The sequence below is a fragment of the Apiospora kogelbergensis genome (genome assembly GCF_038363985.1).
Source record: "Apiospora kogelbergensis strain CBS 113332 chromosome Unknown utg000009l_segment0_segment0, whole genome shotgun sequence".
NCBI lineage: Eukaryota > Fungi > Ascomycota > Sordariomycetes > Amphisphaeriales > Apiosporaceae > Apiospora > Apiospora kogelbergensis.
The window spans coordinates 1,016,064-1,043,015 of NW_027117426.1; the positions used below are offsets into that span (position 1 = coordinate 1,016,064).

A 26,952-nucleotide genomic window follows, 5' to 3' on the forward strand; every position below is an offset into this window, starting at 1 on the left:
TGATTCAGTAGCTAGATGGCGTCTTCATGAGAGGGGCCCCAAAAATGCTGCATAGGAATGAGGGCTGGGTCGGCTTCGAGTCGATAGTTCGGGATCGAATCGAGATGGGCTGCCAAACCGAAGAGAGGACAGAATTGAATTACAAGAAAGCCAACAAACAGTAAGTAGATGGGTATGCAGTGTAGCAATGCCGGAATGGGTGGAAGAAGATGTCGTAATGATTGCTTGCTACAACTCGTCCAACGCCATGCAGTTTGAATGAAACAGAAATGTCGTTCGTTGGGCGACGGCGGCAGCTATGATGGCAATGAAACCGAAGATTGACTCGGCCGTTTGAGGTTCACGAACACATGTAGTAGGGTCAGGGACATCAATAGATGAAAGCAGGGAATCTTCCCAATTCATCAATGGCGGGCAGGCTAGAGGGCAGCTTCCAAGACCGGGGGCCAAGAGGCTTCAGGCTTCACGCGCTTTCTTGCTGGCCGCTAAAAGTTCCCCGGGAGGGACGAGGGTTGGGATGCGTTGGGATGGGGGGTGGTAAACACGCGCCTCTGCGTTGGTCCAGCAACGGCCTGATCGGACCTCTCATCGGGGGTCCCACTCACCGCAACCATCATCCATGAATGATTCGACCGAACACCCATTGACGTATGTACATCCGCAGATCTGTTTATTAGGCACCCGGGAAAGGTGAAAAGGCTCTTCTTAGCAGATAGGAATATTGGCAATTAGCTGCTCTACCACCACGTGACTAACTTGTCCTGACCCATTATTACGAATTGCACCTAGTTATCCGAGTAACAGTCACCAGTTTCTGGTCCAGGCACATGTAGTTAATCCGCTTTCACATTCTACAATCACTTATGGTTTCCAACCGAGTAAACATCTTGGATACTCTATACCTCTGTCATGCAGAACATGCCATAATCTCGCGGAAGCAGCACTTGCGCCATCACGGATATAGAGAGACACCGAAGACAATGTGCCAAGGCGCCGTCGGTCTGCGGCACGCATTCGAGGTGAGGGGGACCAATGGTGGGCAAAAGTCAAATTCACTATAGTACCGACTGTCTGCCGCTAATATGAAGACAGAACATGGCTAACTAATAGCTGCTCTTTCATCGCACCGTCTTCGTAGGGCGGGCATCTTTTTGATCGCCATTGCCCCGTCTAGGGGCACCCCGACACTCGAGGGCCCTGGGCTTGTCCCCCTTGGGTCTCTAAGATTTTCCAGTTCATCATGCCATGCCATAACCATGCCAAGCTATGCGCTATGCAACCAACTGAACCATTCGATATATGCCATCAGCACATATGCATCATTTTGGGGCGTCATTATAAAGTTCCTCTCTATCATGTGGAGACCAGCCTGCGCAAACCGCATCCGAGAAAGACGCTTCTAGATCTCTTGCCTCATGTTGCGGGACGTGTCGCACTTCGTCGTGTCTCGCCAACCGTAAACCGAGGCCATCAGAACGCCTTGCTGCACCAATCATAGTCGAAAAGGAAAGGGGGAAGTTGGAGAAGAGAGGTTTTCGTCCTGTCGAAAAAAGGCCGTACAAAGGGTATTACGAGTTCGTAAAGTGAAACCATTATGGCAGAATGTACAATCGAAGAGTCGGGAAGTAGTAGAGGTCGAAAGTCGCAAGGTGAGAAGCGTGCCATTTACATGATAATGGCAGGCACATCGACGTTAGCCTTGATGCTCTTGTGAGGCAGGACGCTGCCACCGTTGACGTAGATCTCGTCACCGATGGTAACATCATCACCGAGGACGGTGACGTTCTCCAGGCGAGCCCACTTTCCAACGGTGCTGTTCCAGCCAACAATGGTGCTCTTCACCCAGGCGTGGTCCTTGACCTTGGAGCCGGGCAGGAGGGTACACCGCTGCAGGCGGACACCATCACCAATGACGCAGTCCTTGCCAATGACAACGTTGGGGCCAATGCGGCAGTTCTTTCCGATCTTGGCGCTGGGGTCAACCATGACGTTGCCGCCATAGACGTAGCTCTCCGAGGGCGAGACCAGCAGCTTGGGCTGCTTCTTGGCCAGGGATGAGAGGTAGAGGCAGGTGCCGGTCAAGAAATCCTTGGGCTGACCGACATCCATCCAGAAACCCTCCAGGTCGAAGGAGTGCAGCAGGCCTTCGCGGACAATGGCCGGGAAGGTCTCCTGCTCGATCGAGGTGGGTCGGTTCTTCTCAATGCGGTTCAAAACGGATGTGTTCAGGATGTAGATACCGGCGTTGATTCGGTTGCCGACGAACTCGACAGGCTTCTCGACGAAACGGTCGATGCGCGAGGGGTGGCTGGGCTTGTGGACAATGACACCGTATTTCGAGGGCTCCTCGACCTTGGTGACGCAGATGGTACCCTCGTCTCCGTGGGCCCTGTGGAAGTCGACGAGCTTCTGGAAGGGGAACTCGCAAGTAACATCTGAGTTGAGCACGAAGAAGGGCTCATCGTCCTTACCGAGGATCTCCTCGGCCAACTTCAGAGGACCAGCAGTGCCCAGGGGTTCGGACTCGAGGGAGAAGTGGATGTTGATTCCACAGGTCTCGGCAACCTAGAGAGGGGGGCCAAGGTTAGTTGAGGGCGTTCCCTTTTGCAAAATGAGGTCTTGGCAAGGCAAAAGGGAAATACTAACCTCCTTCAGGCGGTTCTCCATAATCTCAGGGCGGTAGTTGACGGCCAGCACAACATCCTTGACACCAACAGCAGCCAAAGCCTCGATCTGATGCATGATCATGGGCTTGTTGGCGAACTCGACCAAGGGCTTGGGCAGAGTCAAGGTCTGAGAGGGGAAGCATTGTTAGTCAAGTTGAAGGGAGCTGGAGCTGGAGCCGTGGCATCGGGCCTGTGCATGTGCATGCATACGCGACGACGCCATTGACCTGTCTAACAGGCAGGAACCAAACATACAAGAGGGCGAAGGCGCGTGCCAAAGCCGCCGACGAGAATGAGAGCTATTCGCAAGAAGTCATGGTCAGTCTAAGGCCTCTGGATTGGTGCAGCCGTTGGGCAAGGCTGCCATCGGAGTGCGCCGACGAGGCAGGGGGACAAGCTTACCCTTCATGTTGAGTTGGTTGGAGAAAGTTAAAGTTGATTAAACGAATGGGTGAAGCGAGTGTACGAAAGGGCGGAAGTGTTCTGAGAATCTGGGACAGATCAAAGAACAGAACAAGAAATGGCGGGCTTGGATTGTTTGCGACGGAGGAAGAGAAGACGTGAGGTAGGGGGGAAGTTGTGTTGTTGGACTGGAATCTTTTAATGAAAGATGGCCAGGACTTGTCGAGAATCACACGGTGGCTTTCCCAGCTCCTGGATTGGACGAGGTGGGGACCCAAAAGGCTTAGGCTGCTTGGACTTGAACTTCGGGGGTCTTCGGGGGAGGTGCTACTGATGCTACTGGGTGCTACCAATGGCGCGTTCCTGGGATGCAGGCCTGCAGGGGGGGATGCCCAAATTAAAATACTCTGAGATGGGACTTCAATAGGCAAGCTGGAACAAGATGAGGGAGCTAGGTATACTAACTAACTACTTATATTCCCATCCACGAAACCTTGCAGGCAGGATCGAACCCAGACGCGTCGCTCCTCACCACATGCCTCACGTCTATACCAATATAACCTTCCAACAGATGTCTGTGAAAGCGTAGAGCGCGCATACATGCACGCAGTAGAACATTGAACGATGGTCTGATATCGTCTCGTCCTACTCCTTAAAATTGCCAAAGCATGAACCCTGCAGCCCTGGTCAGTCCTTTGCTATCCAATCTATTAAAATCAGTCCAACTTTGCCTCCCGTGATGCACGCGCGACGCCCCACCCGAGGGGTCGTGGGCCAGCCTGGGAAGATGGGAAAGCATGAGCATGAGCATGAGCGAACCTCACCTTCATTCATCAGCTGCGCCCCCCAAGTCGCAAGACGAGAAAGAAAGAAAGGGCAGAGAGCCATGTTTTTGCCCGTCCCTCCCTGTCTTCCCATTGGGCAATGCCTCCTTTTCCTACCCCAAAGCTCGGGGAGAGCGAAGTGGCAGAGGCAGCAGGGCTCAGCTGATCAGACACACGACGGAAACAAGGGGAGCGGGGCGGGGATGGAAGACGAAGAAGACGAAGAAGAAAAAAAGGGGTAGCCATCGTAGCGCATCTTTACTGGACGAACCAATCAGCTCCACCCCGTCAACACGAGCCTCGATTAGCCACCGGCCGTGGAAGAGTGGAAGAGTGGAAGATGAAATCTGTCTCTTCCGCATTTCGTCAGTCCGTCGTCCATCCGTCAATGCTTCTTCGCCGTGTCCACCAAAAGGTTGTCACCATACATATATGTATGTGCACCTGATCAGATGACATGTTCGCCTCGTAAGGCGTATGTAACTTTCTCTCGCCTGGCCAATTCTATGTATTCTGCATGCCTAAGGTTCCATTCAATTGCAATATACCTACTTACGCCGAAGCTTCTTCTCCCTTTGCAATTGGGCCCTCCCTGTGAGAGAAGCCAGAAAGGTGAACAAGCAGTATTTTTTAAATACGACACCGACAGAGCCGGCGACGACGACGAAACACCTCGTATTAACTCTTGAGGTAGACGGACAATACCGCAACACGCCCGTGAGCTGACACGATGTAGAGCGGGAGAGTCTCCATATTTCGGGCCGGCTTGTTGGTCAGCAACGAGCCCTTCCGGTCTTTCAGATATTCTGCATCAGCACTCGTGATGAAGAAGTCAATCAATGACTGTACTTGCCTGGGTACATACATAGTCACATACAAGCCCATCGTCCAGTCTATCGAGACTATCCCACTCTCCATCTCTTTCTCGAACCCCCTCTCGCCTCCTCCGCCAATACTCGGGGCCGTAAACCAATACGAAAATAAAGTTGCAACTGCAACCTAATGCCTTTTCCTTGTTCTGACGGCAGATGCGAGATGACAAAACGCTGCAATGCCACCCACACCCTACAAGCATTCCCCGACTCGACGTGTCGTGTCACGTGGGGGGTTTTTGTTCGTGTGAACCAAGCGGGAGGTACTTCGTGCTCCGTATCCATCTACCTCTCGCTTGACCATCAATTGATCGATCAAATCTGTTGTATCCATCCAGCCGCCGATGCTTGATAGGCAGGATCCTGGTTAGATGTTACTTACCTAGTATCTGGTTTACCCCGAAATGCACATCGCACTAGAGCGTGGGTTTGAGGAGGGGGAGATGGAATGGGGGGAGGGACCGCTGCGTTCTGCGCTGCGTGCCGCGACAAGAGGATGTATGTATAAAGTAATAACCTAGTCTTCAACATTGGTAATAAGACAAGGGCTGGCCAGATTCACGCCGACAAGGATCCCCTTTTGGGCGTGCTCGTACCACCCCAGGCTGCCAGGCGGCTATTTTACTGGACCAATCCAAAACACCACTCTTTAAGGAATTACATACACGTTCCCTCTGATAGGGCTACATCGTTCACGGCCGTGTTTACCCGCCAGCTATCACACATACCGGCTTGGGTTCCAACCTATAGGAATGCATCCATCGCTTACTTGTCCCTTGTCGGGGCGACACCAAGATAGATCACGGTGAGAGGTGAGTGTGACGCCTCGGCTGCTCGGTGAGCAAATGTATGGATAGGATGCATGGACTTCACCTCCCACCCCGCTCCCCCTATCGTACCAGATAAGCGCATACTACATACTGTGCTAACCTCGACGGCACCACCACCATTCTACGAACTAGGGGGTTATTGCCGGCCGAGTGCTGTTATTGGGGAGCAGTAGCCTCTGGCCAGAGTAAATTGACACCGATGCATGCAACCAATCAACTCTGACATTTTTTTCTCTTTCTGGGCACATCTGTAGTCTCAACTCTAATTCGATTGCCAGCGATGGGCTCAAGTACATCATTTCCTTCATGTGAAATATGAAAGTAAACTGTCCTCATTATCTGATGCGATAGGCCATTGACAGGGATGGTCTTGTCGTCTAGGGAGATTGGTGATCTGGTGGCTCGGATGCAAACTGACGACGTTCTCTCCCATTCATCGTGAAAATATAGTATCATTCGTAACTGCCAATACCTCCCCCCTTGGAACTTGTCTCGGCCATAACCGCCAAAGGTACTCTGCAACCCAGTTCAAATCATCCTACCCACCACAGGGTTTCTTTCCTCGTCTGCCGGAATATCCAAATCAGCCATTCATGAATGAGATAAAAATAGCAAAAAGTCCGGCCCGGTCTGTCTCTCATAAGTCTTGTCGTGAATCATTGCCGAGTCCATCAAAATAGGTAGTCTAAGGTGTCATAAAGGGGTCGGCACCCGCTCGTGGTTACCGCCCAGAAAGTGAAACAAGAGAAAAGCGATCATTGGCAGGGGCGCCGTCCCAAGAGATATGGGATCGATCATTAGAATCTCGAAAAGTAAAGTCCGGAGAACCACAGGAAAAGTCATGATATTCGTCCAACGTTCCATCTCAGGGGTTTGGGGAAAGGCCCCTTCCGAAAGGGATAACTATCAGCTGCGCCCGGGAGACATGGGCCTCCGAAGGTAAGCGATACAGCAGCCAATGGCCTCTCCAAGAAGTATATTGGCATGAATCATGCCGGTCAAATGATAGATAATTCCCTTCTCAATAGGCAATCCAGGAAGAGGGATTGGCCAGTCCCTTGCCCCCTAACCAGGGGAAGACGTTCCAGATATACCCACGAAGGACAGTGTGGGGAAAATCCAATCCAGTCCAAAAAGGTGTGTATGGGAGCGTAAGGAAATTCCACTCCGCGGAGGATGGATGTGTGTCATTATGACTGAATCAAGGAGAAGAAAACCAAGAAGAAAAATGAAGGCAGTCGTTTCGTCATTCGTGTTGGTATTTGTCGTTAAGTCGTTAGTCGTCGATTTATGCAATTTTGGTCTTCCGCGCTCTCTTAAGTTGGTATGTCCTCAGTGGAATCTCTGCGGAATATGCCATGAAGATCAGCTGTGAAGCTTCGCCACTTTTATAGTTTCAACGTTCCCGGCAATTCGTTTCTGTCCCTCTCGGTCTCTCATTCGCTCTTGTTCGCTCTTGCAACCTCTTGTTTGGTTTGCCCCCATCTTATGGCGCAGGCGGGACCAACGGGCCTTTTGGTCTCGCGGGCAAAAAGAAAAGGAAAATATAATTGGTTCCAAGGTCTCAGGTTACACAGGAAGGATACATCCTGGGGTCCATTGGGTGAGGGCGTGTGTGTATGTGTATATGTCTGTGTGCGCGTGCGCGTGCAGGGGCTGGCCTTCAGTCGAATGAGGCTGTCGAGCTGCTGCTCGAGTGATGACCGGAATGGTGATGGTGGCGACTCTCCCTGTGCCCGGCAGATGCGCTCCCACGCGACTTCTTGTGACGCCTGCCAGTGTCATTGGCTGGGAGGCCCTGAACGATTCCATTGCGGGCAAGCATGCCCCCGTTGACAGAGAAGTTCCGGCATACCATGAAGGCTCTCATGGCAGCATTCTCCTGGGCCAGGCCGTCAGATTCGTAGGCCAGGTCTGTCTGGTACTCGCGGCCATTGACAAGGACCAGGCAGGTATAGCCACTGGCGTCCCGGTAGCATTCGTAGGAAGGGTCTTGCCAACCTCTTCGCCGGCACAAGCCTGCAGGGGGAGTAACGTCAGCTCTTGCTCTTGCTTGCATTCTTGGAGGGTCCCGATTCGACGCGAATTGACGATGCTGCTGCATATATCTGCAGCCTCGACGAGGCGAGATGACAGGAACAGCATGCCGCTGCATGACAGCCCAACGACCGCAACACCCTGATCGGACACGTTCAGCGGTGGATAGGCTGTCAGGAACGTGGGGCAGCCGATCGCGAGGGACACGTTCCTAGACGGCGGGATCTTTGATGGTCGCCTGCACGTCTTCGTGATGCAGGGGTTGGCACATGTAAGACGAACTGCCACCATTACAGCCCCACACTCGCATCATCACCAACTGGTTTTCTTGGAGGTGCGAAAATTGCAATTGGCGACGACCAAGTCACAAAAATGGAATAATAAGGAGACTTACTCTCTAGGTATTGCATGTAGAACCCGCCCATGTTGCTGGTTTTTTCCAATGGCTAAGCCCGGCTTGCTCTTTTTTCTCCTTCTTTTGGGGGTGGAAGGGCAAGAATAGTCACGAACAGCAGACAACACCAGGGGTGACACTTCTTCCTTTGTTCGCACTTGGGGAAAACAAGAGCAAGCAGCACACGGGACGAAAGAACCGACACGCCTTGGGGATATGCACTCAAGCCCAACCGTGGGGGAATGGTAATGAACTTGTAGAGGAAGGCAGACGATGGGCAGGTAGGGCTGCGGTGCTGAAAGAGTCTGTGGCACAAGACTGAGAGGTGTGATGAGGTAGTGGTGTTAGGCTACGTATTCTCGGGGCTGCGGTGCACAGAGACGATCCATCGACGGCGAGACATGTGTGCTTTATTGCAGAAATGTGTGTTGTTTAGTGCGGGGCAGGGATATCTAAAGAGACGGGATCAAAACAGACTGGACCGAATGGACGGCGGGTAGAGGAAATAGGACAAGTTCGACAGAGAGATGCATGTCGAGATGCGGCTCTCAAAGTGTGACCCATCCGTGATGTGTTGGCGCGTGTCGTCGCCAGTTGATAATACCGCAAGAGACTAGGCAACTCCACCGCAACACATGGGGTAGGTATGCAGCCTGTAGACGATCTCCTGCCTGTCGATAAGTCTCGCAGTAGGTAGGTACATACATCTGTCCAAAGTATGTATGCATGCATGTCTATTCCTTACCAAGACTCGTTCTTACCTACTATTAGTTGGTATGCGTTTGCGTAGGTGTGTGTGTACATACGTCGTCTATAGTACCGGGCCCCGTCTAGTCTTGTTGTATCCTCTCCTTCACCTCTCTCCCTCCTCGGCTCTGTCCCACAAAGAGCGAGGAAGGGTCCTCTGCCAGGGAGGGGGCAAAGGTGAACAGGATACAGCACAGTAGATGCAGAGACTGGGCATAGCGAAGTGGCAAAATGGGACCTGGCAAATATGGTCTGCGACCAATCTGCAGCGTCGGCCGAGACTGATAAACAGCGGGAAAGAAATAAACCTTTTTTTCTGTTGCATAGGGTCGGACAGTGTATGGCCACTGACTGGGCCGGCCGACCATTCAAGTCACGACCATATAATAAGTCGAGAGACGGACAGACTAGGAAGGGATGTGCCTAGTTCTCACCCGGAAGACAAGAAGAGACCGAACTGGCGCTGCTGGAGAGATGGACTACCTCTCCCTTGGCCACTAATGCGGCAGTGGCCAGAATGAAGTGGTAACAATATCTGACGAAAGGGGAGGGAGGGGAGGAAGGGGTGGACGGGGTGGACGGGGTCGCCTCCCCTCTACCAGGAGCGGCTCGGGGGCAAGGGAGCGACGATGACAACAACACCAAGAAACAGAGAAGAAACAAAAGGTACAACAGTCGAACTCCCCACGTAACGTGCATGCCGTCCACCTGCCATGCTACCAGGACGCCTGTCTTGCCCATGTAATAAGCTTGTAGGTATCATGTAGGTCGACGTAGAGACCCATGCACACGACCAGGACTTGCGATGCAAAGAACAAACCGAGAGAGGGGCAGAGGGGGGTTGGCAGCCCGGCTCGATGAGGTATTGACGGGGCTAGACGAACAGGTCGAGATCCATGGGAGCCAAACTACTGGCCAAGAGCACATGAGGACCTTAGTGGGCCACGAGAGTCAGCGATTCGCACAAGGGCGACAAAGAGAAATAAATAAGAATGGTAGTTTGGCCGTGGACAGGATATGAAAATAGATAAATGGAACGAGGGAAAGAACCAATTGGACGAATCAGGTGGCCCAATTTAGGCCGGCTCTTTTCAGAAGGCGAGGGAAAAAATGAAAACCGGCCAGCTAGCTCGGCGGCCAAGTACCTTGGTGCTTCGTTGATTGACCAGACTGGACCGAAGACCAGACTGGGGGTCCGGAGTATATAGGTAGAAGGCGCCGGCGCTTTTGTGGCCCTTGGCATGATAGGTTGCAAAAAGTGCTGTTTCTTTTCCTTCACCCGTGAGAGTCGGAAATAGGTTGCATGGTGCAAAGAAAGGGACAAGGCCGGCGTGTGATTGGCCGGCTTGCTCTGGCAGAAGCGAGCGGATGGATAACGGAGTCGGTGAACAAAGTTACCTTACGTACATGGCAGGTTAGTAGGATCAAATATTAGAATATGAGTTGCATGAACGGGCTCTACCAGACAAGACATATCGACAGTACTCCGTACTTTTGGCGACCGACCTACTTAACCCCCGGCTCGGCCTGGTCTGTCTTTGGGCCTCTACCCCCTCAAGACCCTGCTACCCTGCCCAGAGGCGAGCGTGAATGGACGAGATCTGGCGAGGCAACTAGGCAGGCAAAGTCCAAAACGCTTAACACCTCATGCAATGATGAGTTGTCAGTGCCGCTTGATATTAAAATTATGAACCGTCCAATTGATACTTTCCTCTGCAAATACTCCTCCCCGTCCACGAGTACGGAGTACCAGCCCAGCAAAACAACGCCATTGCATCAACCGATTGGAGTACAGTGTGCGTGCTGCGTGCTGCGTGCTGCGTGCCCGCCCGTACCTGCCGGTCTCGTTGTTGCTATGTCGAGGTAGAACGGCCGACTCGATGCACATCACCACGTAACCCAGGTATGGAGCCGGAACCCCGTACAGTAGAGCATGAAATTGGGCCATCGAGGCGGTGATAGAAAGTCTCCAAAGGAACAACGGCCGAAAGATGCGGCCCGGTGGCGCCATGGAGGGTAGACAGGCAGACAATTAGTCGACGGTTTATTGCAGAAGAGGGCAGAAGCCGAAGCAGACAACTGCAGATGCTCGAGAGTTTCGTCCGGCCAGTTCACGATGTCTTACGGCAGCCAATGGCTTGGTAACCAAATGGACTAGCACACAGGCTTGTTCTTCTAGAAGACACATGGGGGACCCTATAAAATGGTTCCCATGCAAGTTACCTAAGACAAAACCCGACCGAAGCCATGCTGACAATATGTAGATTGACGACTGGCTGCATTGCGCCGTCGGGTTGGTGGTGGAAACCCTGATGCTCGAAGGGTCGTCGGTTTGAAGGATGAGGGGTGAGGGGTGGGAGGGACTGAGGGTGTGTCAAGTCAAGTCAAGTCAAGTCAAGTCAAGTCAAGTCAACCCACAGCCCACAGCCCACGAAGCACATAAGCTTTTCGCAGCCAATCCACGCTCGAGTTACACACGGCCAATGGCATCCCAGCTCTATACCGAGATGTGCTCCAAGATCTGTAGAGCTTATTAGTCCAGCACTCCGGGAAACCTTCTTTTGTGCGGCCGGCCTCGTTATCACCCTCATGCTCCTGCGTGCCTGCTCCTGCTCCTGCTCCTGCTCCTCCATATATCCCCTCGTTCAATCAAAGTGATGTGCACTGCACCCCCTCTTGGTCGCAAAATGAGGAAACAACATCATAGTACATGCCTTCCGTGACAGTGGCCGTGGCCGTGGCCGTGGCCGTGGCTGCGTGGCCGTGAGGGAGGAGGAGGGTAGGAGGGGTCATTACATTTGCCCTAGAGCGCAAAACCCACTTACCTGGCTGGACTACCCATTTCCGCTACGATGCAAGTGTCGTGCATCAACAGCCAGGATCAGTCCAGTAGTACAGCGCCAGGCACTCTTCGCATACACTGTTTCACTGGCGATTGATTGACTGATCGATTGATTCGTATGGTCGGCACGCCGCAATAGCTACACTGCCATTCTCATTGTTGTCCATCATGTTCAATATCAAAGACAAGGGACAAGGCGGCGGTGGCGGGTGTTGAGCTGCGTGAGCCGAGGTCGTCTGTCCAAATCGTCATTGATGCCATTTCGGAGAACATATACTCAAGTTGGCTTATGCGCCTACACAACCTTTACTGCCATGATATGTAGGCCGAGAAGTTAGTACATCATGTAGCGGTACATACCCCCGCCTCCTCCTTTTTCATCTTATAAAATCCCTATATACATACTGTCGGTATGTATGTATTGTATGTACTACGATGTAAAAAAGAATGCGCGTACTACTAGGTAATCGGACTATAGCCGGAGAACAGGTTGAGTCCATCGGCAGTTACATCTAGAGTCACTGGCTCTGTCATCACGTCCATGGACGGCGCGGTTGGCGGCTGTCGAGGACAAGCCCATGGTTTTCAGCCATCTACGTATGGAGCTGAGATTTCCTCCTCTCGCATGTATGTAGTACTCGCTCGCTGGGCTAGGTCGTCCCAGGTAGCAATTCCACTCGAATACATACACACATGTTGATTCTTACGGCTGAAATGTGCTGCAGCGAAAGCTTTGGGCGTCTGACTCTGATCATCCACCTGGGTCTAAGAGCTGACTGCAGGCGCTACAATAATAACACCAAAAATCCATAATGTTTGTTGAAAAGGGGGCAGGATGTGTGTGTGGGAGATACTATATTGGCGGATGCAGAAGAGCAAGTCAGAAAGGCCATCCGGTTCTCGCGGTCAGGCCCAACTGCTTGAAGCCTCGACAGTGAACAGGTTCCAGACTCGTCGGTGTGCGAGTTGCTACGGAGTCATGGCTGTCCATTCAGAGGTCTGACTCACTCCAGAAGATACCTCAGGCAACGTCATATGGAAACGCCCAGGATGCCCGTTCATTCCCGCTGCCTTCGTCTGCCAACGAGGGAGAGGGCTCCGATGGCTCTTGAATCCCGAGATCGAAGACAGTGGGTTGGGGTATAGCCTGAGGTTGATGAAACCGGCCAGGTTGTTTCCCAATTGCTTGGGACAAGGGAGACGACACAGTCAAGGGAAATGCATACCCTTCTACTGTCTTAGGAGAGTTCTCATCAATTCCGAAGTTGGACAAACCCAATTGGGACCGTCAACGTCGTGAACTCTAGATTGGCGAATGCATGGAAGTTCACAATGGTCTGGCTCTTCCCCCCGTTGCGGTCGAACGAAGTACATCTATCACCCCCCTTCGTATTACCACGCGCACTTCACCTGCCGTTTGCAGCCTGCATGAGGATGGATGTATAGGCAAGCCAAAGCGGCATGGTCGGAGGCTGAGCCGGCCCACGGCAGGAAATAGATTTTACTGCCCATGAAGCCAAGCTTCAATAACTGCTGTATTGTGTGTGTCATTATGAGATGATCCTTCTCCATGCAGAGCCGACTTTGACGCCATGTCCTAATATCCGGCCTACCCGTCTGGGACATGGTCCGGGTCTTCCCGCTGGAATAGAACCCCTTTCCCAGTTCTTAGCCAAGCCAAAACACCTACGTAGTCTCACGCGTAGGGTTCGAACGCGTTCACGAGAACGGCCCAAAGGTCTATTCGGGGGTCGCAGATATTACTTGCCACGTATTGGTTCGCCTCCGAGGAATGCGGCCTCTATGCGACCGCCAGGCGGGCCAGGACTTAGAACCCTGGCTTCGATAAGAAATATGTCATAACCTCCTCCCGCTTCTTTTGGGGAATAGCGTAGACAGGATCTGTGGGGTTAAGACGGTCCTGCTCATCAAATAGCTGAGGGTCCGAGTACGGTGATACCTTCCACGTCGTGTTTGCCACATATTCATCCTCGGCCAGGACAGCACTCACAACATGTTGTGCAGAAGTGAGACCGCTCAGTACATAACATGTATGATATGCGTCAGATCGGCTACGGAGAAGGAAAAATCAGTGTAGCCCCTCCAACGGGTGAGAGTCGACACAAAGATTGCAGGACTTACTGGCTGGGCTTGTCCCTCATCCCGCCTTTGGATGAATGATCCTGCCCACAGGTCATGATGTACCGGATTAAGCCCTCACGGTCATAGAAACTGACAAATTCAGGAGTGGACTCGCTTTGGGGTCCAGAATTTTGGGCCGGCTTCGACGGTGTCCCCAGGCTGGCTTGGATAAGAGGCCAGCATGCACCCACCCAGTGGCTGTAACAACCATCGACGAGCTTGTTGGTACGACCAGAGAACCCGCCTTCTGGGGCATATTGGCGAGAGGAGAGCCAAGAGATAAGGCGTGGCACATTAAGTGTCCTGGTTACGTAGGGGTCAGTGAGCATCGTCTACGTTGTCACGACCTCAATGGACAGAATCTTAGATGCTGCATACCTGGGAATGATCCGATGCGGAGCGTCCAGTATGGACAGACAGCCCAGCGCGCAGAAGGCATATGCACCATGCGCTTCAGCATCCGGCTTTGCGGAGATGCCACCCTCGAATGTTTGGCCTGCATATGTTAGTCCGCGTCGGCGGCAGGGGTGTACCTGTTTGGTTCTTGCTCACATCTTTGTACATAACTCGCTAGGCCGGTGTACAGGTCATCCAGACCAGCGGCGCTCGCGGGAGAATCAGATGACAAACTCAGTGGAATATTGAGCAGCGATATGATGACGGCCGCGCAGTAAGCACCCCTAAGGAGAATATCATGAGATTCCGATGTGTTGGGCTTCCCAGAACAGCCACTCACCTGACGTCAACCTCGCCCCCAAGAGACATTTGGAAACCTCCGTTGGGCTGCTTCAACGACGACAGCCATTTCCACATGGCGCGTCTGTCAATGACCTCATATGCAGACTCCCCACCCACAATGACCAGCGAGAGCACCGTTGCATAGGTGGTTGCCAGATGGGAGGTCTGACCAAACCCTCCGCCGAAGCCACCAGTCTTGTTCTGCATGTGAGCTGCCGTCGCAATGAGATTTTCTCTGAATTTGGACACATCGGCTCCCAATAACGACAGGGCATTGAGCGCCCAGTACATGCACCACGGCCTGCTTGCATCGGCACCAACAAAGGCCGCCGGAAGGTTTCCGAGTGTGGTTTCCAGGTACTTGATGTGTCTTTCACGGTGAAGACGGGGCACGCCATTGGCGTTGTACTCGAGGTTGCTATCCGCCGCCCTCAACAAAGGTAGACATTGGTCGATAGTCTGATCCTGCGCCTTGGATGTAGTAGTAACCAGAGGATCGACTATTGGTGGTTCTGACGTGTAAAGGACATCTATCGGAAGACGTGATCCGCGAGTCGAGTAGTCGGCCATTTGAGAAACGACCTCTTCGTCGACGAGGTTGTCAGTAGTACGGTTGTCCGTGGTAGCCATACGAGCCAAGCTCAAAGCCGCAAGCTTTCTCTTGAAGGGGACTTTCCGTGCACGTGCAAGACTGGTTGTCACTGGCATGGGACTAGATATGGCGAACTGAAGCACGTGGTATACCAATTCTGAGGCCAGTCAGTCCCCCTGGTTGAGTTTTGAGACCGATGGTGGGGAGGGGGCAGCTGGGCGGATGCAGACTTGACAGTGAAGGCTGCACGGTTTCAGCCTCCGAATCAAGCACCGTGAATATGCGCTTCTAAGTTGAAGAAAAAAACGAGGTAGATGTTGTCGATTCACTCAGTCTGGGCTGATGGCTTTTTGATGAGGTATTCAACTTTTCGAAGTTGAGGCTCCAGATTGCCCCGGCAATAATTCGGGCTAGTTACTGGGTGACGACTTCCTTCACCACTCCAACTCGGGGACCTAAACACATCATTCTGGTGTCTATCCCTCATATCTCTCAACACTCAGTCGCCGTCACCGCCAACTCATGATCAGTATGTCTCGTATGATCGAAAGCACGAAGACCGAATCATTGAATCTGTGGGGGTTCCAACCACAATGATTGTAAATATTTTTTGGATCTACAGCGGCGTACTGCGGCAGTTCAGAAGTGGTTGTTGGAAACAACGATGGATTTCTACATGTTAAAGCATAACTTCCAAACCCAACTGCCTATGATCATCAAATTTCTATTATTCAACTCTCCAGGCTCAAATGTTGATTCTCAATACTTTTTGGAGTAATTAGCACGGTCTTCACCAGATGTTATCTTCACCCGCGAGTGTTGGAAGAAACCCGCAAATGGGTGCACTGCTTCCTTCTTCCTGTCGTGAGCAAGCATTTTATACACTTCTGCCATACGGACAAAATCATTGATGCTGTTACGGATGGCTCGAGGTAGACTCGTGTCTAATCCATCAAATGTATGGGTTCCTACTACACGTCTTGCCCGAAAAAACACCTATAACCAAAGCGAACAAACACCGTTTGATATCCATCGACTTCACACAGCCAATACTGTAGCACTATGAATGCACATATCTTCACTCTGACTATTTATGACGAATATAACTTATGGTATAGTTAGGTTGATACATATTCTTGGCACGCTATTCTGAATTTGCCATTGTGGCCATCAAACCAGCAGGCCTTCAGATACCGATGCGAAGGATTCATCGTCAACTAACATCACCATACGAAAGAAACCTCAAATCGTATAGAGCTATTGTCATTGAATGAATCCCTCTCCCTTTGACAGCAACTTCAGCGGTACAGAGCATGGATCTAAGTAAATACTGTAAGGGCACGCTCAAGCAAGACTATCACTTTCCCATGTTAACCTACTCTACTATTATGAATAGCGAGCGGGCATGTATGTCCCAACTCGTACGCTGGCGAATCATGCACCGACGACATGATGTCTCCGGACCGTCACGAGAAGATACTGCCTCGCAATAGATTGATGAGTCAAGCTCGGCTTCGACTTGATGCAGGCAGGTTGCTCATGCGCTTACCTTCAACGCCTCTGACATCTGATACGATATGAGCAACTGGCATCCAACTCCTAACACCAGTATGATGACGATGTCACAGAGTTGCGATTCTAGTCGACAGTGCTGAGTAGGTCTCATAAGCCCTAGGCGGTGATCAAGAAGGCGGCATCACTTCCTTCCTCCAGGCTTGACGATGTTGCTCGTATTGAGGATGTAGACGGGCTCATATCGAGGCATTAGAAGCATCGTGTGTCGCATTGTGGATACAGATTAGCAAGACTACGCGTACTGCAAAGGCTGAACGGCCGATATGGATCATGATGTCGCGCGGGATCCGACGGCCGGATTAGTTGAATCTCAAATCAAGAACCAGCTCACCTTGCTAACCTGATCGTGCAATAAGACTTGTATGAGAGTGGTTCCAGGCGTGGGTTTAGGCATCATTCGTTTCTTAGCTGGCGCCCGAGCCTCACCTTGATGGTAACTACTGCTACTTATCAGATTGGGTTGCACAGAAGCATATCTCAACTTGCGGGTTTCGACAGACCTTATCGACCTCACTCCGCAAATTACATGAAACGCAGACGTTGGTTTCCGATCGCTTTTCTCAGCCGATTAGCACGTCTTACACAGAAGGCGCCAATAGCCCAACGGGCGTGCAGTTGACCGCTTAATGACATTGACTTTCTTTTTCCTTTAGTGAAGTTTCATCGACGTGCGCTCGGCATTGGCAAAGCATTGATGGTACTGCCACCCGCAGCGGCCCCATCCCCATCTCCTCGATCGTGCTTTGGTCGTGCTCCAGTTTGCCAATGCCCCCCAGTGTTCAGTTACGGCTACATATCTGGCCTGGCCATAAGGCATCATCATACTTGTATGGTAGTGGTGAGAAGAGGGGCCCCGGCAACTACTGAGCACCGCGCGTATGACCCAAGCACCAAGGCTACTCGCCCTGTTTCTTAGCCGGAGGTAAGGCAGCTGGCCTCCAGGCCTTCTCCATCAGTTGCCGCCGTCTTCCTGCAGACACGGATTGGCCGACGGCATCGTCGAGACTCGATGCAACAACCATCCATATCCATGCTGCTCTATCGACGTTGGAAAGTTCAATTTGGCTAGTGGATACCCAAGCAGATCTCTCAGGACGCGCATGGGTAACAAGCCGCCTGCTGCCGTTGTCTGGTCTGCGTAGCTGCAGAAGGCCCCAAGCGAGAGTCAGGATTTTCTTGTCTAAGGTCACAGTGGCGAGACCAGCATGAGAGACGTGCGCGGCGCTTGGTGACACTCTGTTTCCGACCGACCAAAAGCGGGAAAATCACGGACTCGTTCGTTCATCCATCAAACGGTTCCCGCAACTCAAAAATCATGGCTCAAAATGGTACGATTACACAGATTGGAAGCCAGATCACAAAGAGGTTTCGGGTGCCACTCAGCCAGTACAGACTGGCTGTACAAGAAACAAGCATTGATCAGTCCTGATCAGACACGACAACAGTAACAGCACGTCGTTCAGAATCAAGGCAATGACAGAAGGAAAGGAGACTTGTTCCTTGGTGGTGTCGGCCAGCTCTGACCAACCACCAAGCCACTTGACCACCACCCCACTTAGTCTCTAGCCATGAGGGTCGTCGCCGCAAGCGCACGGGAATAGCCTGCCCCAGCGCTACCTAGGTAGGCATGTCGGTGGTGCGCCCGAAAGGCAGGGAGGCTGTGTTGCACACTGTCATTATCGCCGTCACTGCCCGGAGGCAAAATAGAGAGTAAAAGGCAAGAGGCCAAAAACATTGGACAGACTTCGCACTATCTCGCTATGCTATAGCCGCTTCACCCTTCCTGTTGCGGCAAGCCAGAAAGCAAGCCATGGGAGCCATTCAAGCCAAGCGCGCTGCAAGTCATCGGCCGGCCAAGGAAAATAGAGGCCTTTTTTGCCAATCAGAAGTGGTGGCGTGAAGCCGGCCGGTTTCCCTCGCATACATATAGAGGCGAAGGTGGAGTTGAATTGCTACGTGTTGATCGGACACTACAAACGAGGGCGCATGATACACCATACTCTTTACGAACGTCAATTAAGTAGCCTGATACAGCGAGTCAGACAGACCATGGTAGAACCATGATGTTTTGTTTGTCAGTGACCAAGAACTATGTCTCTCAAGTGTTGAATCTCCAGGTGGCAGGTAACACGAGAGGGCATCGTGTTACCAACCACCCCGCCCCTGGCGTTTGGCATGATGAAGCAAACAGCTACAGGGCTGCGACGGTTGAGCTGACAACTTGAGTCTCCTGTACAGATGAGAGGCGAAATCGAGGTCGAATGGATTTTCCCACACACGCCATCATTGCTTGAAACTGGGTGGTGCAGAATAATGGACATACCTGAGGCGAATCCGCCAGGTTGAGATGCTCGTCTTCGGGCTATTGACAGGTCAGGCCATGGTTGCATACCTACAAGCGACGCAGGGGTGTTTTCGGGAGATCTCTACGGAGAAGCTAAGGGAGTTGCTAGTCTCTTGCAGGATCCTGATCTGCCAGTAAAGTAGGAAAAGTACATATTATTAGTAAAGGGCTCGCGATGCGGTGAGCATAGTAAGGAGTATGCATAGGCCACTAGCGAGGTGCTTTGTCTGGAACGGCTCAAAATGTCGCGCCATAGTAAGTCGCCGGGTCTGCGCCGTTTGCGCGATAGTCCCGAGGAAGGTACTTGTAGTATGCAAGCTTGCGTGGAAGAAAAACCGCCGGCCAGAAAGCCGAACTCCACCGTGGCTACTCTGGGGCTCTGTCTTCTTGTAGTGGTATCGATAGTCTTTACTTGGATTCGTGGCCGGCTATCCATCAACCCATCTCTTTTGAGGTCTGGATATCGTGATGGTGGGGCTTTCTGCATCTTCTCACGTCGTATCAGGGGGGCAGTGGTGCCCCAGAACCTGTCTGCCAAGCTGCCTGTCTAGCTGTATGTAGAGGGGAGGATACTGTTCGTGCAAGCCCCCCCGACGCGTCAGGGCAACGGATCTCAAAGCGACTTAGCTAAGTGGGACTGGATTCATTCCAGAATGAGAAGGAAAAACACGATCGGGGTGATCCAGATCCTCAAGCTGTTCAGGGTCTCATGTAGAAACCGGACTGTGTTGGGAGAGGGATTGGCACGAAACATGAGCTTCGGAGGGGCGACAGCTCTACATCTGATGACACTCACTGCACATGCTGTAGCGCACTCCACGAGCAAGCAAGCAAGCGCGATGATTATGCGACCACATTTCGTCCGAGCGAAGAACGACAGCCTTTTCGCCTCCGTGGCTGCAGATCCAGGCGGTTAGGAGATGCTGGGAACGATGCCCTCACTTTCCGAATTGCGTACACGGAGCTTTTATATGTATGCAAAGCGCGTATACAGAGAGAGCTGGCACTGATGTTTTGGGGTTTCGGGCAACACGACTCACCTTTAACACGAAATAGCGGGTATGGTCGCTACAAATATAACGGCAAAACTGGACACCCCTGTCTGTCGATCTCCCTCCATTGAGTCTCAGAACGGGCCACGAGACTACAGCGAAAAGAGGGACGGGACCAGAGGATTCACGGCGCCGACTGGAGACGACTAAGGGAACTAAGGGACCGACCTACGACCTGCGACCTATCAGTAACCCACGACCTACAGCATCTGCAAACTGCAAAGCACACCACTGCAACTGCAGCATTTGGACGCTGGCGACTCCCGCGACGACCGATCTTGCACCGTGGACCAATGGACTCCGAGGCGCTCTCGATAGTAGCGTCCCTCCGGCCCCCCTTGGTGCAGCTTCCCCGCTAATGCCCACTGCGACTTGGTCGAAGCACAATGCCGATAGGCTGGTCACGATGCCGGCCTTGATTGGCCGAAGTGGCCATGTACCCTTGACTGAGGTGGTGCCCGGGGGCTCCACCACCGCGACACTCATTGGTCGGGCAGCTGCATCTCCCAGCCCCAGACCGGAACAGCCAACGTTCGTCTACACCGCTCTTCTCCTCGCACAATCTCACCCACTTCTGTCGGCCATGTCCCCTCGATATTCTCGATCGGGCGCTCGACTTACACCAAATCTCACCCTCTCCAGCTTCTCTTCTCACCTCCATCCCCCATAACGCCGGCCCTCGACACCCCAGGGCTTCGCACCGTCATCTCTCGAAAGAGCGGTGACGATCCTTCAACACATACAATACTAGCGGCCAACCTCGTCCCTTCCAAGGCACTCTTCTCCTCCTTTTCCTGACTTTTCGACAACCATGAGCTTTGAATTCAACACCAGCGGGGGAGATGGGCTGCTAGACTTGACCTCTTTCGACCAGCGGGACCGATATCCTTACAACACGACGGTGGCCAACCAAAATCCCGCCCTTCAGTCAATGGCCTCAAACCGCACGCCCGGCGCCTGGCCGCACAGCATGTCCATGGATATGGCAACCGCCGCAGCCGTGGCCGCCGCCTCGAACCCGACAGCTGTATCTTCGCCGGACGACTCCCAGAACCAGCAGTCGCAGTCACCGTCGCCGAGCCAACACAGCGCCAGCCCCCTGCAGCACTCGCCGACCTTCCAGGGCGCCGCGCATCTGCACTCGCCCCCGCTTCTCACGGATTGGACTCTTCTTCAGCACCAGCAGCAGCACCAGCCTTCCCAGGACCTGGCCCAGTTCATCCAGAACAACACCCTGATCCCGTTCAACCCCTTCCAGGCAGGTTTCCAGACCAATGCACTCGGATATCTCCCAGCAACCACCCAGTCCGTCATGGACGCGGGCTTGCGCACATTCAACGGCATGTCCCCGATAGAAGGTCCCCAGACGATGCAGCAACAGTGGGAGGGCATGGGCATGGCGAACTGGCAGGATTTCGGTGCGCCATTGCCGCAGTATCCCACCGATGGGCTTCCCCGCTACGGAAACTTGGGTAGCCAATCCCCCACTGGAACCTACCTGGAAGTTCTGTCGCTGCCAAGCACCGGGAGTGACCAGGGCTGGACGACAGTCGACATGTATCACACGTCCAACTTTGAATCATACCCCGCCCAAGCTCCGGGACAAAACGCGGCCATCTTCAACCCTAGCCAGACGCTTCACATCCGAACGCCGTCAGACGCAGCGCATTCCGATTCCCTGAACTTCAGCAGCGGCAGCTGGGAGGAGGTCCCATTCAACTACTCACCCTTCTCCCCGAGCTCTTCCTCGGATTCCTACTCGGACCCCGCAAGCCACCGGGAATGCTTCCATGGTGACCACCATCACTCGCATGACACGGTCAGCCCGTCGGCAGCTGTTTCCCCTCTGCAGATCAAGGCCGCGTCAACCACGAGAAGCAGCCCTGCCAGTGGATCTGGTGTTGCATCCTCACCTACCAACCCGACCATTCACAGGAATTCGGGTCCGAGAAAGAGCCCCATCGCAAAGACCACAAAGTCGGTCACTCGGCGGATATCCAACGGCAAGAAGGATGGCGCCGTTGAGAAGAAGGTCGGACGGAGAAAGGGCCCTCTTCTGCCAGAACAGCGTAAGCAAGCAAGTGAGATCCGGAAGCTTCGTGCCTGTCTGCGATGCAAGTTCCTCAAGAAGACTTGCGACACCGGCGAGCCTTGTGGAGGCTGCCAGCCTTCTCACGCTCGTTTGTGGCAAGTTCCCTGCACAAGAATCGATATCAAGGATATCGGTTACTTCATGAAGGACTGGAAGGCCGACTACGAGCGTCATCTCAGCCGAGGCGTATCCGTTTTCAATGTCAAGGGCTTCGCCCAGAAGGAGACCCTGATGTGGATCACCCACGGTTATGGTTTCTGTTTGCCCGTCATGGTCCGCGAGGTCTTTGTCGCCGATGACAACTGCTTCCAGGTCGACTGGGTCGAGTCCTACCAACAGGACCAGGAGCCTATTGAGTTCGACATCAAGACGGAAAGACTCGATGTTGGTGAGAAGGGCATCAGCACTGACGCCCTGGCCGAGTACCTGGATAAGCACATTGATAATGCTTTCGAGTCATTTGTCGATGACCACTTTGAGGGCACTCCCTTCATCACTGAGATTTTCAAGACCGCTCACCGCTACTACATGAAGGAGAAGCTGCCCGTTATCCGCAAGGCACTCAAGCTTGTTCTGGCCTACAATCTCACGCAGCACATCACATTAGTGGAGCAGCAGGGATCTGACGCGACGTTAGATGGCCAGATTGACGACGAGGACTCCAAGTACTACGGAAAGTACGTCGCTCCCGTCATGGTCAACTTCCAGATCAAGTGCGCGATGGCAGACATGTGGCGCGAGCTGCAGAAGGACATTTTGGAGGAGCTCTCCGCACTCTACTCGAGTGTGTACAGCGGTGACCGACTCAAGAACTGGCCTACTATCTTCATGCTTGCGTCGATTCTCCTTGCTGTTTGGGAGGAGATGCAGTTCGATTGCCATTACCGTGTGCCCGATCCTGTTGCGGTGGAGAAGTTCTGCAATGACATGGAGACCACCCCTGTTGGCGTCATCACTGGTCTCTTCCACGCCATCTCGCAGAAGCTGCCTGCGCTTGCCGACTGGGATACTGAGCGTCACGGTCAGATCCTTGGCAACAAGGCTCCCGTGTGTGAGGCTTTGACCGAAGTGCGACAGCATGTTCTGAAGCATGGTAAGCAACCCATTCCCCTCTCGGCAGCTGTACAATACCCCGAACAATACTAACAAGTCTACAGAGGCATACCTGCGAACTCGCAACCAGTCCAAGTTTGACAGATACGACTTCGATTCATTATCGAACAAGTTCTTGTCTAAACTGGTCATCAAGTCCAACTAAGACTTGCACGAGTACGACGTTACATGATACGGCGTGTTTTGCATCATTCTTGAGACCTGTCGCCTCCAACCCTTGAAGACGGCAGCCGTTCTCTTCTATTTTGTCGAACTTTTGGTTTTTTTCATTTGTTACAAAATTTGCTCGATTCATCCAGCGACGGCGTTCATCCAAGGATCTGATCTTCACATCATGATCTACTACAGCAACTACTTTCCACCTGATCGATCTACTTCTCCTACATTCCCTCACTTCACGGCTGGTCACCGCCACAACTCGAAATACTTCACGTTATGACAGATGTCTCTGCAACGATGACAGGAATTATGACCTCAGACTTTTTTTACGATTATTTCAACGAAATGTATGACTTTGGAACACACACCTTCTACTTTATTACTTTGGTAGCCGCGCAAGCACCAAAAGCGATCTCGTGGGATTGGATTCTTTCTTAGCTCAATGTGAATATGAGATGTTTGCTTTACGTCTTATGTGTTTAAAATGAGCAAGGTTTTTTATTTGAAGAGTGGTCCATCATGAACACGGGGACGCACAGAGAGCATAGACTACATATGCATATGATTCTTTTTGCATGGCGTTATGAAAGTCCCCCAGCCCATCGGTGACGGTCCGACGGCTGGTGTGACAGCAACAATTCATCTTCGCTCAGAGAAAGGAGGAGGGCTATAATGCACCGGGAGGAAATTGGAACCCCTAGCAGTCAGTTGGTACAACACTGTCCCAGTGGGACTTGTACTTTTCTTCGACTGCCCTGCTTTTCATTGGGCTGTTGCTGGTTGAGTTGGTTGTCATGGTGTAGAACGCGAGGCGCAAAAAGCGAGACGAATGAAAAGTACCACCCGAAAAAAAAACCTGCTCTGTCATCTTCCCACTACCTTATAATCTGTCTGCTGACACGTTCCACTTGTGTGATAACGGATGTGAATTGTACAATCTCGGCGCACCACATAGCGTAGGAGTGGCCAAAACGGTATGCCTTATGGTCGTTCATTAGATTGTGATGAGACATAATTACATGCAGGTAGGGCTATCTTGGTGTATGTGTAAGGCGTGTGAGTGAGCACGAACGTGTAAGCTGGCTCCCCACCTCCATCCCCCAGGGCCCCTTATTGCTATTGCCCATATGCAGGTAAGCCACCATGTTCCTGTTTAAGACAACGGGCGGCTAGTCCCTAGTCTCTCAAAGTTGCTGCTGACATGTTCTTTAGGAGCTGGGTCGGACCCGGCTTCGTCGGATTGTGCAATTTACACTGCATCGTGGATGGTAAGGAAGGTTGGGCAGGTTGCCCATCGGCTTGGGTTGAACACAGTTCGTGTTGTTCTATGTGGATACTGTGTTTTGTGCTACACATGCGTTATCTTATGGTCCATGTCTCCTGACTTCATTCGTTTGCGCTGTGTTAATGACCGCATGTAGATCTTGGATACATTATCTAGTTGCGATTCTCACTTGTCAGGTTGGGACCGATGGTTCGGGAAGTAGGAGGCTGACTTGCTAGATCCCGGATCTCTTGACGGTATCCTGCTACGACCGAGGGAAAGCAAGCTTTCCGTTGTGCTTTCTGACATATACCTACTTCTTTCAGTGCTATGCTGCAGTTGGCTTATCTTTCCAGAGCAGTTCAGTGCGAATATACCAGCTTAATATTTGCCGGCTGCTGCGTAGATGTATGTAGCTAGTGGCAGCATACTTGTGTTCTACTAGCAGGGAGAAGGGAACCGTTGAGCCTGCTTGTCTTTCAAACGACACAACCCAGCTTACGTAAAACAAAAAGCAAGGCGCAAGCCATGCTATGTTATATTCCCGAGCAGAACCAGACATGGATAAGTTCACAATACGATAGTCATGGCCTATCGGAATTTTGGGTGACGACCAAACTGCAGCAGCCGGCAAAGCCATGTTAATATGACGTCGACTTTCAGGGTCCTCGTCGGCATATATCGATGGATAAGCTGCAACCCCACACGGGGGAAGGCGTTAGAGCCTTCTTAATATGGGAATGGAGAGGAAACGGGGCATGATTGCGATGCAACTTGACATGTAGCTATTCAACGGATTTGGCTACGGGTGATGGGTAGGATGAGGCTCTTCTGCCCGGGATATTACCAAGCATCAGGAAACCCAAGCTTGTTTCGGCGAGAAGAAAAGCAACAACCAGCCAGCCAGCGCCTTTCTTTTGCCACCCAGATTCGGGCTGACAAAACCGAACAGGGTATAGGCGTCGAGGAAAATCCGGGGTGGCTAGTTGGATCGGAGTTTGCGACTACCAGAGCAGACAGCCTCTAGACGATCATCACCACAACTACCGACTACAATCAGGTTGTATGATGACAATAGCAACGATTTCCTGGATACCTAAAGCGCGACATCTTAGGCCAGTTGGAATGGCTCAAAGAGGTACAAAGCCGTTCCAGCCTTGGAGCCTTGGAGCCATGCGCAATAAGAATGAAACACCTTGATGGTTAGTCAGTCACCTTAGACAGCTCACAGCACGGATGAATAAAGAGCACAACGCTGTTTCCTTATCTTCCCCACCTGCCACCCAAGGCTTACCTTGACCGCATGACGTGCCATTACTCTCTACCCCACCCCGTAGTGCCACTTCGCAACGACTATTGACTCGACTCTTGACTGGGCCCGAACCATCCAGGCCTCATCGACTGATAAGAAACGACCGACCTCAAAGGCTTCTATTACCACTACTCAGTCCGCAACACCAGACAAGCCAAACAAACCATCTCGAACACTTGCCACAAAGCCATACGGCAAACCGAACCAAAGAACAAGGTGAGTAAGCAATCATTCCGGTTTGTACCCGCCCCTTCCAGTGGCTTCGCGCAAGGTGGCTGGCTGCACCTTTCCTTGCCCACCGGCTGCCTGGACCAAGTTCGGCCATCGGCCTTAGTCTGTCCAAGGGAACCATGAATCACTCGAGGCACTTGCTCCTGGAGCGCTTTTACCCTCTGCTACGTGCTACGTAATTGGCCCTGCGTGCTGCGTGCTGCGTGCTTGCCCCCGCTGTCTCTCCAGCCCGTTCTGCCACCTTCTAGGCTGAGTTGGGCACTCCCTGCGCCTCCTCTCGAAACACCCGTGCTGCGTGCCTGCGTGCCTGCGTGCCTCAGACCATTGGCCACCGCTCCTCCTTCACCTATTTATTACTTCAATCCATCCACCATTCCTCCTGACCTTCTTCTCCATTTCATCTCCTCAACAAATTATCAATCTTCCGTTGAAGTGCCACACACTGATCAACCTCTTCAACTCTCAGTCATCTCACCTTTCATCACTACACCCATCAACAACTCCCATCAATCGCCATCACGATGCAGATCTTTGTGAAGACGCTCACCGGCAAGACCATCACCCTCGAGGTCGAGTCCAGCGACACCATCGACAATGTCAAGTCGAAGATCCAGGATAAGGAGGGTATCCCTCCGGATCAACAGCGATTGATTTTCGCCGGAAAGCAGCTTGAGGATGGCCGCACTCTCTCAGACTACAACATCCAGAAGGAGTCTACTCTCCA

General features: G+C 52.4%; 5 protein-coding genes across 5 annotated transcripts; 2 read left to right on the forward strand and 3 right to left on the reverse strand.

Moving 5' to 3' along the window:
* Window positions 1–44: 44 nt before the first annotated feature.
* Window positions 45–262, forward strand: PG998_013401 (uncharacterized protein; the record flags this gene model as incomplete). The annotated part of the gene is made up of 2 exons (XM_066880217.1): window positions 45–160; window positions 181–262. The coding sequence occupies 2 exons, from the start codon at window positions 45–47 to the stop codon at window positions 260–262; spliced, it is 198 nt and encodes a 65-aa protein (XP_066724356.1).
* Window positions 263–1,665: 1,403 nt separating this feature from the next.
* On the reverse strand, window positions 1,666–3,075 carry PG998_013402 (Mannose-1-phosphate guanyltransferase; the record flags this gene model as incomplete). Its single annotated transcript, XM_066880218.1, has 4 exons — window positions 1,666–2,565; window positions 2,647–2,793; window positions 2,922–2,965; window positions 3,069–3,075. 4 exons carry the CDS (start codon window positions 3,073–3,075, stop codon window positions 1,666–1,668), a joined length of 1,098 nt encoding a protein of 365 aa, XP_066724357.1.
* Window positions 3,076–7,257: 4,182 nt separating this feature from the next.
* Window positions 7,258–8,056, reverse strand: PG998_013403 (uncharacterized protein; the record flags this gene model as incomplete). Its single annotated transcript, XM_066880219.1, has 2 exons — window positions 7,258–7,613; window positions 8,026–8,056. The coding sequence occupies 2 exons, from the start codon at window positions 8,054–8,056 to the stop codon at window positions 7,258–7,260; spliced, it is 387 nt and encodes a 128-aa protein (XP_066724358.1).
* Window positions 8,057–13,442: 5,386 nt separating this feature from the next.
* Window positions 13,443–15,064, reverse strand: PG998_013404 (Terpenoid cylases/protein prenyltransferase alpha-alpha toroid; the record flags this gene model as incomplete). The annotated part of the gene is made up of 5 exons (XM_066880220.1): window positions 13,443–13,686; window positions 13,757–14,059; window positions 14,135–14,252; window positions 14,309–14,436; window positions 14,493–15,064. 5 exons carry the CDS (start codon window positions 15,062–15,064, stop codon window positions 13,443–13,445), a joined length of 1,365 nt encoding a protein of 454 aa, XP_066724359.1.
* Window positions 15,065–20,868: 5,804 nt separating this feature from the next.
* Window positions 20,869–23,407, forward strand: PG998_013405 (C6 finger domain protein; the record flags this gene model as incomplete). Its single annotated transcript, XM_066880221.1, has 2 exons — window positions 20,869–23,242; window positions 23,307–23,407. 2 exons carry the CDS (start codon window positions 20,869–20,871, stop codon window positions 23,405–23,407), a joined length of 2,475 nt encoding a protein of 824 aa, XP_066724360.1.
* Window positions 23,408–26,952: the final 3,545 nt, after the last annotated feature.